This window comes from Doryrhamphus excisus, linkage group LG21 (genome assembly GCF_037039965.1).
Source record: "Doryrhamphus excisus strain RoL-2023G ecotype Guam linkage group LG21, RoL_Dexc_Guam_v1.1, whole genome shotgun sequence".
Lineage (NCBI taxonomy): Eukaryota > Metazoa > Chordata > Actinopteri > Syngnathiformes > Syngnathidae > Doryrhamphus > Doryrhamphus excisus.
In genome coordinates this window covers 11,319,206-11,338,012 of record NC_136377.1, presented here as the reverse complement: position 1 = coordinate 11,338,012, position 18,807 = coordinate 11,319,206, and the positions used below count along the sequence as shown (strand labels likewise).

The window sequence follows — 18,807 nt, the reverse complement described above, 5'->3', positions numbered from 1 at the left end:
ACTGTGTAATTGAATTGCTTTGTTTTAGTTTATATCCAATATATTCAATTTATCAGCATGCTGGAGATGCTGGTAAAAAGCTTATGGAGATAAATGCTAAACCATGTGTCGTGTGTAGTTAACCAAGACAACCATCAAATTACATTATTTTCCTTCCTGTTTCTGTCCTGTTGTTTTCTGCATCAATTTGTCAATTGTCATTTTTTTAGCCTTGCACCTCACCCTCCCCCACATATCATCTCCATTTCACTCCTTCTCTTGCTTGCTGTCTCAGTGAAATACGATCCAGGGCCGATGCTGGCACCCTCCAACTGTGGCACCGCAATCTCTGTTCTGCCCTGGTTGCTAGGCAGCCTTTCTGAGAAGGGCTTCGGTCATGTGCCTCCCTCTCCGTCTGCTTCCAAAAAAAAAAAAAGGATGAGCAAGGGAGGAGAGTGGTGGGACTGGACATTAGCCCGTTAGACAATATTTGGATGATGCCTTCCAACCGCCGTCACTCATATCTGCAGAGCATCACATCAGACTATGTGCATGTTTTGCATCTGCCATATATACAGTACTGCTCACCTACTCAAGCTCTTGTAATAGAAAATGCTGCGTGGAGATTTTTTGTGTCATCACACCTCCGACAAAACCGACCGTGTGTACCTAAGTGGTGGGCTGCTGGCCGGCTGCCTACGTGTGGGATCCCAGCGGGTGGGATGTGGGGGTAAGGTTACGGAGAAGAACACGTATGATCTCCGGCTGTAGAACCGGCATGAATCATTATACCGCATGCTCACAGTCGGCATCACACACGGTACTGTGCAAAAGTTTTAGCTGTGCTATGATGACAACTGTGATGTCACTCGGTAGGATGCAGATGAATCATGGAACCGAGTGTATGCCTCTTTTTGTGCATCTGTTCCTGGTTAAAAATTGATTTCTATGGGGTAAAACTGGATTCAAATCTAAGGTTTTAGAGTCAAGACAATATGTTTTTTTTTTTTTCATTACAGAAGTACAGGTACCAGGATGAGGAGACGCCCCCCTTGGAGCACAGTCCAGCACATCTGGCTCCAGGGAAAAGTGCAGAAATGCTTCACATGAGCGACAAGAACCTTGCTGCCATGGAGGCCATACACGGCTACACACCACATACGCATATCTCTCCAGTCAAGGTAAGGAGCACACAAACATGCACAAGTGCTTTTGATTGTTGCTCATCAATATCCAACACAATTACAACAGCTCACTGCACTCACAGCAGTCAGCACTTAAAGAGTGGACCGTGTATAGTACTGTATAGTACTGTATAGAACATAAACACTCAACCTCATTCCAGCAGCAACCACTGAATCATTGACAGATTATCCACAACAATTACAACACATAATGTAACACTTGTATATTTAAAAATCAGAATCATGAAATATGATATGTATCATTTCGTGTAAAAGTTCAGCCCAGTGTATTTAAGAGGTAACTTCACACCAGGATGAATATGTGTTTGAGGCAATTCGATACGGTAGCTTAACAATGTGAAAATCGAAGTGCAAGCGGACAGGAGATGCATTCAGGAAATACTAGTCAGAGATCCATTTATCTTAATAGATTACAAGGTGGAAGGCTATAAAGGCAATAACAACAAACATTTTATAGCTGCTCGTTTTGTGGCTGTGAAAATGATAATAATTTATCATGTAATGCAGGCTGCTCCCAGGAGGATGTAGTGGCAAAAAGTTAGGGACTTAGGGTATTTCGTGTGGTATAGTATCCGCTCAGGTATCTGTTAGTTTGCATGTTCTCCCTGTCCGTGTACGAGTTCCCTCCCACATTCCAAAAACATGCTAGGTTAATTGGTGACTCCAAATTGTCCATAGGTATGAATGTGAGTGTGAATGGTTGTTTGTCTATATGTGCCCTGTGATTGGTTGGCGACCAGTCCAGGGTGTACGCCGCCTCAAAGTCTCCTGAAGTCAGCTGGGATAGGCTCCAGCATACCCCTACGATCCTAGTGAGGATAAGTGGCATAGAAAATGTATGGATGGATGGCTATTTTGAGATAGCCACATATACTTTTTTCCCCTTGTGTGGCTAATAAATGCATATCTTATCTTCAAAAATACCAAACCAACACAAACAGGTGGGATATAGACCAAGGAAGAACCGATGGCTATACCAAAAACAAGCATATCATTCATATTGATATAGACTAGATCTGTTTCAAGATGGCGCCACCCAAGTGCTAGCTAGTTACGGCAGCTCTGTATCTTCTGCTGCTTTTTTAAGTGTTGAATAGTGCTTTAATCTTACTTTCATATTGTTTTTTGTGCCATACCGACCCCTTAAGCAAATGTGTAGCTATGGTTGTGCATCTTGTTATATTTGTAGCTTGCGTCTTGCTCCATTGTTTACACACGGGAGCAGCTGTTAGCTTTGAGCGCCCCTTCGCTACGCCGAATGACCGGAGATCCCCTCAGTATGCGGATGAAAAGATGTTATAAAAATGTTATATTTCTCTAAGATTGTTTATGTTTTAATAAAAATTTTGCACACATAGTTGGCTTTGACTTTTGTCTAAACTCACTTTGTGGAAAAAATATGAGGATACTTCCCTCACCCCAGCCACTTCGCCCAGCTCCTTCCGGCAAATCCAGAGGCATTCCGAGGCCAGTTGAGAGACAATCTCTCCGTGTCCTGGGTCTTCCCTCAGGTCGTCTACCAGTCGGACGAGCCCTGAACACCTCCCCAGGGGGGTGTCCAGGAGGCATCCTGACAGATGCCCGAGCCACCTCATCTGGCTCCTCTCAATGCGAAGGAGCAGTGGTTCTACTCCTAATTTCTCCTGGATGACAGTGCTTTTCACCTTATCTCTAAGTCCAGCCACCCTACGGAGAAAACTCATTTCGGCCGCTTGTACTTGCGTTCTTGTCCTTTTGGGGCTACCCAAAGCTTACGACCATAGCTGAGGGTAGGAACGTAGATCGACTGGTAAATTGAGAGCTTTGCTTTTCGGCTCAGCTCCCCTTTCACCACAGTAGACCGAAATTCGCCTTTCAAGCTTGCGTTCCATTCTTCACACACATGTGAACAAGACCCCAAGGTACTTAAACCCCTCCACTTGGGGCAGGACCTCATCCCTGACATGGAGATGGCACTTCACAGTTTTTCTAGGCAAGAACCATCAACCTGGCGGTTGCGAACCCATCCAAATATCAGGGCTCGACAATAACGATGTACCCGATGGCCCGGGGCAAGTTAAAACTAAATTCGGGCAAGTAAATCCAATCAGTGATATTCCCGTCGGGCAAGTGCACTTTGGCATGCCATACTGCCAAGAGTTTTTTTTAAAAGCGGTTCTTGTTGGGTGTTGGTAAAACACGGACTGCGTAATTCCGGTGGTAATTTGCAAACCAATCCTTGCAAATCTTGAAATGGACGAATCAGAATCGTTTATTTAGACAAAACATCCATCATGGCGTCCCTGCCAACATCATCTAATTCTTCAACAACTTCTGAAGGAAAACAGCAAAAAGTGATGAAACAGTGCCTCTTAAACAAATATTTTATTAGCGGCAGCCAATCAAAGGATGGCACAGGTGAGTGAATCACATTGCTGTGACAATTTGAAGTGGTCATAATGAAACACCACCGATTAGATCCAATACCAAGTGCTGATTTTGCACAAGCTACAAAATCTAGCGCTTCCATTTCTCTGTGGATTTTTCTCACCTTTGCTTCACAAATTATTGTTTGACCATTGAGAATTTTTTTCTGGATTAAAAACACTTTACTAGTACACAAATGTGTCTATTCAATAATCTTTGATTGTGGTGCACAACTTATAAATATCACTGCTTACTACGACTGCGATGTGTAAGGTAGTATGGCATGCCATGTTAACTTACGTTTCAGACATTCCTCCAAATACAATGCATGAGTACTATTATTTGATGAATTATCGGGCAAGTAGTTCTCACCTTAAGGATTTCCCATGGGCAAGTAATTTTTGTTTTTAATGTACAGCCCTGAAAAATAGTACGATTTTATAGAATAATTATACAGTAAAGTCTCGTTATATCGATATCGGTTATATTGAAGTACTGCTTATTACGATACTATTTTCATTTCCCGGCAAATTTCTAGTCTTTTATGATATAATTAGTTCCGTTAGTACGATACCCGGTTATTATGATAATCCGGTTACTACGATGCCCTTTTCATCTCCCGCCAGCCAATTTGGTCTGCTTATATCGATACAAAAGCAGCTTAAATCAATCTTTGCTTAAGGATTTCAATACCAAAACAAAAGAACACGGCGAACGGCTGCTTCCAGTCAACTTTATTTTTCACACTTCCACCACCAGAGCGCAGCACACACACCGATTCCCGCACTTACTGGTTCACAGGTCATGCTCAACCCGCCCCACATAGCTGGCCAAACACATGCCTGCAACAGAAGAACCAACTGACATAGCATAGACACCTATTCCAACGAAGACACAAGCGTACAAATACATGTATTTAATTGTGTTGTATTCAGATATGTTTTTATCGCTTGCAATAATCACTGTTTTTCATATGTACATGCTGGCGTTCGTGGTTTCTCCCGTGTGTATAGAATCTATAAACCACAAACGCAGTTGGTTCTTCTGTAGTTCTTCTGTAGTTTTACATGCAGAAAACAATGTAAAATAATTTGCTTGGATGGAATTGTTGATGCGGATTTCCCATACATCCTGGCTGGATGGTTTCTCACCGTCCTTATCAAATTGGTGGCACTTGCAAATTTCTTTGGCCCCATGGCGCTTCATTTAGCAGTCACGCTCAATTTAAAAAATGCATGGCCAGTGAGCAAGCAACTGGGCTTATGTGGACAAGAATGGCACAGTACAGGGTAAATTGATTAGTTGTGTGCCATAGTGTAAGAAACTCAAGGCAAAAATTACAGACCCAAACCATACCATACTAAATCTATTTATTTTACTGTTCAGATTTTTGGGAAACCAGAGCCTTTCCTAGCTGACTTTGTGTGTAAGTTGGACAACACCCTGGACTGGTGTCCAGTCAATGACAGGGCCCATACAGAGACAGACAACCGTTCACACTGCAGGTGAAGTCTGAGTCAGAGTCAATCACTAGATCATCAGTGACTACACAACAAATCCAATGGTGCAGATTCGGTGCTTCTTCTCTGGAATGAGATCTCTAACTGAATCAAAGGCAACTGAGCTCTCTGTGCAGACATTAAACCGATGTTTGCTATTCCTCTGACACACGTCTTTCAAACGCAAACAAATCTAGACACCAAAGCTAAGTGGCATCAATAGAAACATGTCACAGTGCATTACGGCATACATACTGTACCGACAAACGCAAGCCATAATTCCATTTTTATAACGTTTCAGGGTGTGAGCTAGTGTTATTTAACACCTTGACTGTTTTTTAGGAGTCTGTTTGCTTTGAGGCAGCAGGAAGTGTTTATCTATGTGCCACATGGGACTGCAGTGTCACAGAGGAGGAGCAGATATGTCCATTAAAATCTGCTCTTTTTAATGAGCGGAGAGAAGAGGCTGAGAGACAGAGCTTTGCCCCTGCTATTAAAATCAGGTCCTACTCAGTTTGAGCTGCGCTGGTAATGGGGATTTGTCCTGCAGGGTGCTGTGAAACTGTCAAACTGACAGCTGTGTGAATAGATGGGAATTGAGGAGTGACTTCCAGGTACCACGGCCACAAGGAGCAAGTCACTCAGGGACACGGTGAACTAAACCACATAAACTCTTTTTGTCGGCTGTTTTTTTAATGAGCTTCACATCTGCGTGGTAGCATGGTAGTCAGTTAAGTCCAGCGGTACAATTGTTTAGAAATGTGTTGAAACAGTGTAACCCGCTTGAGCCGTACAATTCCAATTTTAACCAGGCGCCTATTAAGTTGTACTAAAGTTCAGCGTTTTAGCTGCAAGATAACATTTTAGCACTGTCATTTAATCAATTATTATAGGTTTAACGCAGTTATTATTTCCTTGGCTTTTTGAGTCTTTTCAGGGATCTTTTTCCAAAAGAGGAATCAGCCTCAACAACATTATGTGACATTAAGGAAGCAGCATTCGGGTCATCACTTGTCAACAAAGTTTAGGTCTTGTTACATTGTTTTTACATCAGTTTGTCGGTGAGTTATCGGTATCAGTCTTGAGAAGCAGGAAGTTAGATATAAAATGAAAACTATTATCCAGCATCAATGCCATCCATTATTCATCGTGGTTAATTGGTTCCAGAGCCGACCACGTTAAGTGAGCGTAGCAAAAGCCGTGCGGAATGTCCTCATTTATCAGAGCTTTCATAGTCGAGTGCACTGCCCTGATGTAGTTTCCTGTGAAAATTTCCGTGAAACATTTTCCACAATCCCGGTGAAGGAAATAAGCAATATCATTTTCGAAAGCAATCAACAAAATTCCACAATCGTCCCACTACTTGGAAGTCTCTACGTGGAAGTCATTGCCGCACAGAACTTTTCCTAAGAGTTTGACCCTGGAACTTTTTATGAACTGCTATGATTACTTCCATTAATTACTGTGAGAAAACAAATCAGACGTCTCGGACTGGATTGTGTTGGAATTGAAGTTTCCATTTTTATAAAAACTTACACGGCCAACACATTAATTAAGCTTGAATTACCTTGGGTTTAATGACATGAAAAGCTATGCTAGATGCATTTGAAGCTTGTAAACAGTGTGGCAAAATATTAGAAGAAAGCAAACAAATAATTTTGCCTGATGGATAGAAAATACAGTATCCCTTACTGGTGTTATTTCATTTATTCCCTTCATCCAAGGGAAGGTCGTCATCAAGCACCAAGCAGAGGGATCTGTAATTAGACAGCGATGATAGGTGTACCATGTATAATCGAGACATGTGGAGGAGACGTGCTTCTTTACCTAAAATCTCACATTATCGGATAATCAAGGTTTATTTAATTGAATTTTTTGACAATGTGGTGTGTGCCAGCCAGTGTTTCGACTCCATTATGACTCATTCGTTGCTCCCAAAGGACAAGTGGTATCAGAAATGTGTTTCTTCTCTCTGCATGCATGAGTGCACTTGGGAAATGCATCTTTTTACACAAGATGAGAGGTGGTGTGCGACTAGCCAGTGCCATAATTGGCACTGTGTGTGGCTCATACTGGATGAAGAACAACACAAAGCTGAAACAGAAAGCAAATAAAGTCCGAAATACAGAAGAGGCATTAGTGACCTATTTAAAAAAAAAAAATATGTGTCATCAGCAGGAAGTAATAGCTTCAATGCCAGGAGAGCCAACACACACAGGAAGTTGAGAATTTTGAAAAGCAAGCAAAAAAGGTGTTGAATTCGGTCTTTTGTTGGTGATAAATTATACAGCAGTAGGGCAACTCACAATATGCGATACATGGCTCATGAGCATGAAAATATCAACATGGCGATACTATTATCAATATATTCCTCTCACCCAGTCGTGTCCTAACTTTTCCCACCGAGAGTACACATAATTTGCAATGATTTGTAACTGCATCTATCAATGACCGCTTTTTAAAGTACAAGCTATTAAAAGATGTGTATTTTACTTTTGCAACAAAATCCTCAACAAACTTTAATACCGGTGCTTGCATTTATGGAAGACATCGCCGCCATGCAATTCCAATTGTTTTATTATATATATATATATATATATATATATATATATATATATATATATAAGTGACAAGGGCATTGTAAACACACTCATACCGTCTGAGTCGCACTAGAATGCTCTGCTAACTAAGGTAAGTTCCAATCAAACTTGCGGACGAGTAATATATGATTTCCAGAGCTATTTCTGATTATGTGATGCACTCAATTGTAATCTGATGCATGTTCAAATGAAATAAAACCATGACCATTTCGCTGGCTGACCTGGCATTTCAGGTGGGAGGGGCCAGGTTAGTGTTTGTGAGGAAATACTACCATGAATGTGCAATAATAAGAAATAGAAATATTTCCCCAAATAAAGTTCTTTCTCCTCACGATGACAACATTCCATTGACGTCATGTACATTTCCTAAAGATTCCCCGTTTAACAGTAGATTCCGTTTTTATTGGCCAATTCTGTGATTCAGTTACAAACAACTGTGTGCAACTGTGTTACAAACAACAAGTTCTCTCCAGCATTAAACTTTGAAAATGACTTCAACATTAAAAAGGACATTGTCACTATACTTCACATTAACAAACATACAAACTAATAACCTGTCTAAATACTGAGTGCAAATACCGAGCATAATATTCAGCTTTATGAAACAAACAAAAAAGTCAAATCAGGCCAAAATGCTTCCATATCTTGTGTTTTTTGATACATTTAGTACAATCCATTAATGCTGCCCTCATTGCGAGATAATGAGGCATAAAACAAAGCACTCCGACTCTGAACTCCATTAATTGCCATTGAAACAAAACCAAAGTTTCTGTGTGACCACATGCTAACAGTTCATGTGTAAATTTGAAGAATAATTTGTAATACATTGCATGCATTGTATTTTTTTAAATTTTATTTTATTTATTTTATTTATTTTATTTATTTTATTTATTTTATTTATTTTATTTATTTTATTTATTTTATTTATTTTATTTATCCCGTCCAGCCATTGGGGCAGATAGTATTGTTGATCTAAATGCCCTTACATGCTAAACAGATTTGCTCTGTGTCAGGAAAGGTGTTGGCTACAACTTCCCTGTACCATGAAATTTTATTTGCCGTTATTTGATGTTTTTGTTATGCGCATTTGGAGCGACCGGACCGGAGCGAGAAGAAAAACAGAAAAGAAGAAAAGAAAGGTGGGGTGGGGGGGGGCAGTAGAGAGAGAGACAAAAACAGCAACAACAAGAATTCCCATAACAACAACAGTGACAAACACAACAGTTAAATGTCAATGATGGCTAAGGGTCACAATGGAGATGATATCAGTGAATACGGCCCGCCCAATCTTTCCAAAGTATTTCATTTCATCATGGCCTGAGCCAACCTTTTGATGGTTTTATCAATGTCGTTTTTTGACATGGTCTGTTGTTTACAAAGTGCTCCTGAAAAAAGGGACACAAGCACATAATAATAATTATTATTATTATTAGATTATTATAATTATTATTTGAACTATTATAATTATTATAATTATTATATTAATGCAAACTATTATATAAATTCTATATAATATTATTGTTATATTTGCATATTTTACATAATAATAATATAATTATTATTTTAATTTTATTGTAATTATTACAATATTTTATTATTTTTTAAATATTTAAATATAAATATAAAATAATAAATAATAATAGCAGATTGCATGACAATTTTACAGATACAATAATACCAGATGGACTGTTATGTGTAAAATATATAGTCTGCCCCCCCCCCGTAAATTTTGTCATATCAATGCAAAACGCAATCAAAAAGTTTGCCCACCCCTGGGTTAACCCATTCATGAAAATGAGGCAAACTTTGACATGCACCGCCCGCAAAAACATTACGCATACCAGAATTTTTCGTTCATTCATTTTCTACCGCTTATCCTCACGAGGGTCGCAGGGGGTGCTGGAGCCTATCCCAGCTGTCTTCGGGGGAGAGGCGGAGTTCCAGAAATTATGACCATTTCAAATTTTTCTTTATACTTCACACCTGTTTATAACCAGTTTACTCACTGGCGTGCAAAATTGCATACCACTGCAGGGAATACATTACTAAAAGTGTCAAGGTGGCTTATGGTGTGTTTGTACAGTATGTGCATTCCCGGTTTCTCTCTCCTCCCTCTCCCAAAGCATATTGATTTGTTAGGTTCTCCTGGGCCTGCTCTCACAACAATTTACCATAATAGGGCTCCATATGAATACGTTGTAATAAGTGGAAAAAACATCTTATTTACTGTATATCCAAATATGATTTCCCACTAAATTATTGTGAGGTCAAGTTAAACCGTAAGTATTAAAACACAGTGTAACACTGTATGTGTAATAAAATATCTTAAACACCCTTAAAACCCACCATGCTTCATATAGTGTGTCCAGACAAGGCATTAAAGTTGAACCGTTAAGTGCATTATAATTACGTTTTAATGAAACTTGAAACCACAAAGCGCAAACAAGCTGCTGCACAATTGGCACAATTGAGGATGAGTTGTCAGTCACAGTGTGAAAATGTAAGGTCAGAAAAAGGATCGGCCTCTGGGGGTTCAAATATTTGAGGAAGGCTAAGCTTTCTTCTACTTTAACAATGGAAATGTGGTCATGTGGCCATCTCTATTCTCTGTTAACCAACTTACTTACCGTTTGTGTTTGGTTCATGTTGATGTGGTCAGTTTCTAGGCCCTAATCGATGACTCGATTAATCAGAACAAGCTTCAGATTAATCCAACTAAGAAAATAATCGACAGTTGCGGCCCTAATTTCCAGTAGGAGGAAAATTGTACAAGTGCTGCACTTACGTTTCAGGATATATAACATAACTCAAATAAACTTTTGGACAAAAAAAACAAAGTAGCTATCAGTACCCCATTTCGGTGCTAAATTAATGCAGACTAATATTGTGCAAGTAATGTGTGCTCAGTACCAACACAGTACCCTTGCACACGTTTCTCCATTGTTCGCCACATCAAAACACAACACGGCAAGCGAGGTGCATTCACAAACACTGGCATTCCGAGTATCCACAATACAACAATACAAGCAGGTTGCCAGAATGATGTATCAGTTTCTGCTGGAATTGTAGGGAATGTAGGCAGAAAATAGGCACTAAAAGACATTCCTTGTGTTCTGTATTGCTTCTGGTTTTGCGGTGATGATAATGACAAATTGTTGGGGATTTTATTTCATATTGGTGAATGTATTATTTACCGTATTTTCCGGAATATAAGTCGCACTTTTTTTCATAGGTTGGCTGTTCCTGCGACTTATACTCCAGAGCGACTTATAAATGAAAAAAGTGTTTATGTTCCATAAACACTTGACACCTTTTGTGTTCATGTTTATTTTTTGTGTAGCTGAATAACCATTGTGTTAGCATAGCTTACACCTTTCAGCCTGTTGTCTATTCTTTTATTGTTAGAACTTCCAAGAGGATGTAATGTCTGTTTTGGTCAAGTATTTTGAAAAATGAATTACCTGCAAAAAAATGCGACTTATACACCAGTGTGACTTATGTATGTTTTTTTATACCTAATTATGCATTTTTGGCCTTGTGCAATTTATACTCCAGAGCGACTTATAGTCCAGAAAATGCGGTAGTTGTCATTTTACTTGCAGTATATTATTGAAGTATTTGTTTATTATTTATCTGTTGAACTTTCATGTCACTAAATTCTGTAACAAAAAATAAATAAAAAGGCTTTGTTTTTAGACAAAATGTTTTAGGTTTGTGCATAGTTTAAGCACCGGCCGATCAGTCACTAATCAGTGTCAATTTTTGTGAATCATGTGATCGTCATACGCCAATAAATGCCTTTCAACACGGATCGCCGAGCAGTGATCCTTTCATGCATCATTTGGAACTTAACTGCCAACTCGTGCCACAAAAACTATCTTGCGGGGGTATCACGTTAAAAAACTTGAATACGGCATTTGAAGAACAAACACCTGACAGAGTATGGTGAGTTTTCGAGGCTCACAGTGTGATCATCAAACAGCAACTAACACAGCCATGTACCGGTTAAGCCAGGGGTGGGCAAACTACGGCCCGGGGGCCACATCCGGCCCGCCAAGTGTCAGAATACGGCCCGCCCGTTCTTTCCAAAGTATTTCATTTAAACTAAATGGGGTGACAGGGCCTTCTCCATTGCTGCCCCCACCCTACTGGAACTCTTTACCCCATTCGCTGCGTGTTTGCCCTGACCTTCCCAGTTTCAAAAAACAACTAAAAACCCACCTCTTTAAATCTGTTTTTAATGTCTAACTTTTTATACTGGCGGCACGGGGTCGTGTGGTTAGCGCGCAGACCTCACAGCTAGGAGACCAGGGTTCAATTCCACCCTCGGCCATCTCTGTGTGGAGTTTGCATGTTCTCCCCGTGCATGCGTGGGTTTTCTCCGGGTACTCCGGTTCCCTCCCACATTCCAAAAACATGCTAGGTTAATTGGAGACTCCAAATTGTCCATAGGTATGAATGTGAGTGTGAATGGTTGTTTGTCTATATGTGCCCTGTGATTGGCTGGCGACCAGTCCAGGGTGTACCCCGCCTCTCGCCCGAAGACAGCTGGGATAGGCTCCAGCACCCCCCGCGACCCTCGTGAGGAAAAGCGGTAGAAAATGAATGAATGAACTTTTATACTTGACTGCTGTGCCCCGCTTTTACCCATGTTTTAACTGCGTATAAACGAATGAATGTTGTATTTTAATGTATCTTTTACTCTGTTTACTTGCTTTTATTCAAGTCCATTTTTCTCTAAAGCGTCTTTGAGTATTTTGAAAAGTGCTATACAAATAAAGTGTATTATTATTATCAATAATATGCAACCTGGGATCATGACTTGAGCCAACTTTTTGATGGTTTAAGTAGCTGTTTGATCAATTTTGTTATTTGATGGGGTCTGTTGTTTACAAAAAGCTCCTCGAAAAGGGGACACATAGCAGATTGCATGACATTTTTATAGATACAATAATTCCAGGTGTACTGTTACGTGTAAAATGTATAGTATCCCCCCCTGTCAATTTTATTAAATCAATGCGGCCCGCGAGTCAAAAAGTTTGCCCACCCCTGGGCTAAGCTAACAACCCAAAAAATAATAATAATTTATTGGACAAGATGACCAACCTTTCTCAGCACCAGTGCTCTCTCACTCACATGGAAGTCCTGCTAGAGCTCCATTTTCATGTGCAAAGTCTCCTTAAAGAAGGCGTCTCTCTGTAAGAGAGGCCACAAGTGCGTCAGACTACCCTAGGGCAGCTGTGAATACAGATGTAGCCTACCACCACCAGTATGTGTGTGTGTGTGTGTGTGTGTGTGTGACTGAGGAGTGACTGAATAATGGCTTCACTTCATTGTGAAGCGCTACTGGTACATTGAAAAGCGCTATATAAAATGTAATCCATTATAAGGTTGCAGCTAAACCATAATATTATCATTTTGATTACAAATACGTCTACAGCGGAACCACTGACGTTGAACACAATCAATTCTGGGATGATATAGTGTGAATTTTGAAACTACTTTTCCCATCGGAAATAATGTGGGGGGAAATATGTTCCAGGAAAAACAGTCACCATCCTTTATTAACACAGTATTGCCCTGATTATCATATTTGAGGGGTGCCCTGACCACCTCAGCAACACCCTTATCTTCTACTATAATCAGTGTTTTTCAACCTTTTTTGAGCCACGGCACATTTTTTACATAGGAAAAATTTTGCGGCACACCAATAAACATCATTATTTGCTTCTTTCAGTTTTTTCCTGATTACGGACTCGCCACAGCAGATCCTTTTGATCCGCATACTAATTTAACCAACAATGTTACAACATGTCACCACTACCTCTCACGTGCATCATTAAGTCTATTGGAGGAACGAGGCAATCAGCTACGTGTTGCCACACGCACGAATATTACATTCTTTACACCAATGACACGTGACAATGACATAATATATGCAGAAAATTATTAATACATGTTAATTAAAAAAAGTGACATTGAATAATTCCTCACGGCACACTTGTGTGCCGCGGCACAGTTGTTGAAAATCACTGTTCTATATACGTAGTACCAGATCACAAGTCTCTACCTCATCCTTTCATTAGGTTCTGTTATTTATCTTGTTCATACAATTTCTGTCTTGACGTGGTCACACATTTACAGTCCTCTTTGCACTCCTTGCAATCTCGTATTGCAGAAGACACAATCACATACATTTTATGTGACATCTTTATTACGTGTGGAATGCCGATGGTTGTGACTGTCGATTATGATGACTATTTCTGCTCCAGCATCTGGTGTCATGTATAGAATACAGTACTCGGACAGTAACAATTGCAGGAGAAGTTTTATATTCAGTAAAAGCTGGAAAAACTGCCAAACAGGTAGACTAGAGAGTAGAGAACACTGGGTGTGGCTGTAGGGAGTAATATGATTTATCACAGATCTTAATTATAGACTTCATCAATATTTATAGTCGCTGATTTTGGTCTTTGTCTTAGCTCTGGAGACCTGCTTTCCTACACTTTTCTGCTGAGAGCTCACTGCAAGGAGATGAAGCTGTCAGCATGCGCTGAATTAAATTAAATTAAAACAAGCCTTTGTTGTCCCCTGCTGTGCCCACCTGCGTGTCCCGGACAATTACCATCTCCCTTTTGTTGTTTTGCAGCCAGTGTTGATGTCTACAGGACACACTCCAATGTACACCTCCGCTGTTTCCACACTGGTAAGAGCGACCAACCGGTGTCTATCCGTAAAGCCTGAATGTTGTCAGTATCGTCGTCATCATCATCATCAGTCGTCATCAGTTCGACTGGCTTGTGTGCTCATTTCCTGTCATTTTCCTGTCTTGGCTCGGCGGCTCACAGATTAAAATGAGATGATCATCCATCATTCCAAGCTATTTTTCTGTAACGAGTATGAGGTCATCTTTTGGGTGGTTGTATCAGTGTTCATGCTTATTCATTCAAACTATTGCCTCATTTGAGTGCTCTGTGAATATTTAATATTGCTGTAAACAAAAATCTGCTTTCATCAAGCTCAAACTGCTTTATAAGGGCATTTTACTCCAGTTAGCACATACGTATAGTACAAAGATGTCATAAATAAAACATGTCAATCCCTACTCAAGTACTAAGAGCAAAGATGGAACAAATCCTGGAGGGCATCACTTTTTAAATGTCACTGCAGTTTAATAGACATTATTGTTTTTGCAGATCACAAAGTAACCTGCAGGTGTCAGTGTTTGACCATGTAGTGTCCCGTTTATGACCTTGAAAAGATCATTATTAAGCGTGTCTAATGCAACTTTGTCATAATCAGGTGGTGTTAATGTCATGCTACATGAATTGCTCACATTATGATGTGTTTTTGAAAATAAAAACACTGTCTCTCTCTTTAATAAACACACACATAATCTCATACATAAAAGCATATTTGAATGGTATTTCACTTTCAAAATGCCAACTTCTATTTTCCCCACATTGGTTTTCTGTCTCAGTGATGCATTGCAGTATATGCGTGGGCAACCATTGCAGCTGGTGTAGTACTCGTGTGGTCGTGTTGATGTGTAGGTGGTGTCGTCAGACTGTCGCTTTATTGCATTAATGGCGTCGGGCTCGCCAAGCTCTCCAGGCCTCATTGATTTACAGGTAGGAGGCACTCTGGCAGCTTTATTAGGGACAATTGCACAAATGGGGAGATTAAAACATGGCAAGATTTCTCGATTGGAGAAAAAAAAAACTGCTTCGCGAGAACAGGGCAGCCAGAATACACTCGAACTTTGAACTATGGCTTCGCTACTATGAATGATAATAAATGTAATATGGAAGTGGAAGTGTGCTAGGTATTATTGGAACGGCACATCAAGTGCTTAACGCACCAACCTTGGTGTTCCCAGCATCAGCGAGTGATGTGTGGATGTTTTTCCCCCCATCCGCATTATACAGCAATGGTGCGTATTAATATCCAAGCAGAAGCTGTACTAGTTCTACATTTGATGAAATTTACTCAATATTTATCAGATTAAAACATGTGCATGTACAGACTTCTCGGCAATAACTGGCAAATCTCGGCACTCTGCGGGTTGGCCTCAAATTTATTTCTTCTAAACTTAAGACAAACATGTACCACTTCCACACGGAATGGGAGGAAAACCTTTTTTCACTTTATGAAATATACTATGGTCGACTTCATGCAATGTTAAGGTAATGACTCAATGTTTATTGTTACTGCCGTCTAGTAATACTACATATCAATATGTTTTGACTAACAATAGACTATAGTTTACTATGAAAGAAACAGCGATCATTTATTCAAACACGATATAGTGAGACATCAATAATCAAACTGCGATACTGAGCGGGCCGACTGTAATTAAAATAATATTACATTTAGAAAACAAATTGAGACGCATGTCATTTATACCATATTTTGACTTTACTCCCACATTCCAAAAAACAGGCATTTTACCAGAGAATTGGGATAGGCTCCAGCATACCCCCACAACCCTAATGAGGAACAGCAGCATAGAAAATGGATGGACAGAATTGTTACATTTAAAAATAATTACAAAATAATATTCAGTGTTGAGCTGCACGTTGTTCGAGTGGTTAGCTCGCAGCAAGGAGACCGGAGTTCGATTCCACCCTCGCCCATCTCTGTGTGGGGTTTGCATGTTCTCCCCGTGCATGCCTGTTTTTTTCTCCGGGTACTCCGGTTTCCTCCCACATTCCAAAAACATGCTAGGTTAATTGCCGTCCAAATTGTTCATAGGTATGAATGTGAGTGTGAGGTCCAGGGTGTACCCCGCCTTTCGACCGAAGACAGCTGGAATAGGCTCCAGCACGCCCGTGACCCTCATGAGGATAAGCAGTAGAAAATGAATGAATGAATATTCAGTGTAATGCATTCAATTCAATCCAATCCAATCCACAATATGGTAGATAGATACAGTATATACTGTATTACTGTGTGCTATTTATAAAGCAAAATATTAACGTATTGTTGACGCATTGCAGTTCAACACCGCTGCAAACTACAACTAAAATACAGTATACATTAATAAATTACAGTAATACACTTCTGACAGTGTCAAACATTTAAAATGTAGCAGGGCAGAACACTGAAATGACTTCTTTTAATTGGGTCTGATTAGACGATGGAGGTGTGCCTAATGTTGTGGCCAGTCAGTGTATATTTTAAACCCCTTTCAAAGACACATTGTAGCTGTGCAGCTGAGAACAACACAAGACACAACATGCTATTAGTGCTACACTTGCAGAGCTGCTAATGAAAACCAGCATGCGGCTTTTCTTATGTTACACTCTTGTCTTTTCTAATGAAAAGAGATGCAAATCAGCTTGCATCCTTTATTTTTCCACGCAAACCATCCTCAAAGAAGACTGTCAACCCCTTCCAGATGTATTTGACATCCGTCTCTAATTCCTGCATATAGCATTCCCCCAAGTGGTCTCTATTATACCATCCCGTCTCTGCTCTGCACTCTTGTCTGCCCTGTATCTCCTGTCTGTCGATCTTCATTTTCCTCGTCCTCCTTACTTTTCTTTCATAAATGTTTAAAGATGTCCCTGAAGCTTCAGTGTAATTACTGCGCGGCAGAAGTCCAGGTCCTCTGGGAAGTATGAATGCAAACGGGGGTGGAGGGGGGGCATGCTGCGCATTCTGTATGAATGACAGAAGACAGATAGAGAGGGCCTTGCAGTTAGAGGAGGGGTGACAAAATGAGATAGGTAAGACAGGGGGGGTTTATCGAACAAAAACAATGTTTGCTGACAGCTTGTCCTTCTGCATGTCCTTACATAAGTATGATCAATAGCTATGTGTCTGTGTATACTGTAAGTACTTTATTTCATGCTTGTCAAGCAAATTTTTAGAAAAGAGCTGTTGTACTTGCTAGGGTAGCCTCCACCTATCTACGCCATATGGACAAAAGTATTTGGCCATTGACAGGAAGTAAAACTGGAAGAAAATATAGCTATTTATATTTGCTCATACATTTGATTATTGTCATGAGAATTACATGAACTGCACTCATGAGCTTCCACTGTTTCTACCTTATCAGTCGAAGCTCAAAGACTAGATAGGACAGCTCTTGTCTGAGGGGTTGGTGCAGGATCCAAAGTTTTTATCCTCTAAAACGGAAGAACGGCAGTCGAGATACGATGGAGTGGGGTGCTACTACGACTGTTTGAAATGAAACCATTATTGTCTTGGTGTGTTTCTACCTTTAGTGCAGGGGTTTCCATAGTGCGGCCCCAGGGCCACTTTCGGCCCAACAGTCATTATATAAATAGATTAGAAAAAAGAACAAAATAAAAAAAAATTTTAACAATTAAAAAAAAAATTACAGAAAAAAATAATAGAGTTGCAATTTTTTCATTATGTTGGAAAAAATTTTTATGATTTTATGATTTATGAAATTAAATGAGAATAAAGTCACAAAAATTAAGAGAACAAATGCGGAAAAACAACAACAGCAGCAAAAATGAACAGCGGTGGAGAAACTGTTCACAGTAATAATACACTTTGTCACCTACTGTATTCATTTTCTACCGCTTATCCTCACGAGGGTTGCGGAGGGTGCTGGAGCCTATCCCAGCTGTCTTTGGGTGAGAAGGGGTAGGATTTAATAAGCTTTGCTTCTTCCTGCTCCTTTTCAGACATGTGTAGTAATGAGGTGTTGTGTGTATGCATGTATGTGTATATATATATATATATATATATATATATATAAATAGATATTGTAAGTGCATATGTGAGAAAGAATAATGTAATATAGTATGCATGTCTGAAATAAATTAAGAAGAAGAAGAAGAAGCGGGGTACATATCAACACAGGGCACATATAGACAAACAACCATTCACACTCACATTCATACCAATGGACAATTTGGAGTCGCCAATTAACCTAGCATGTTTTTGGAATGTGGGAGGAAACCGGAGTACCCGGAAAAAAAAACGGAGAACATGCAAACTCCACACAGAGATGGCTGAGGGTGAAATCAAACTCTGTTCAATCTGTGGGGCTAACCACTCGGACAGCTGTTTTCTATTTAAACATATATAACTTGTCATATCTACATGGACTGGTTTTCAAAATGTAAAATCGAGTGCCCC

General features: G+C 39.9%; 1 protein-coding gene across 4 annotated transcripts in view; it reads left to right on the top strand.

The window, feature by feature from the left end:
• The window catches only part of dlg4a (discs, large homolog 4a (Drosophila)), a 50,572-nt gene that overhangs the window by 13,132 nt on the left and 18,633 nt on the right, over nucleotides 1–18,807 (top strand). For 2 of the 4 annotated variants that reach the window (XM_058087979.2, XM_058087980.2), the window contains exons 2-3: nucleotides 999–1,160; nucleotides 14,339–14,395. In XM_058087979.2, coding sequence (XP_057943962.2) covers nucleotides 999–1,160; nucleotides 14,339–14,395 — 219 coding nt within the window. The remainder of the gene's footprint in view (nucleotides 1–998; nucleotides 1,161–14,338; nucleotides 14,396–18,807) is intronic. The other 2 variants (XM_078787587.1, XM_078787588.1) reach the window with 1 other exon arrangement.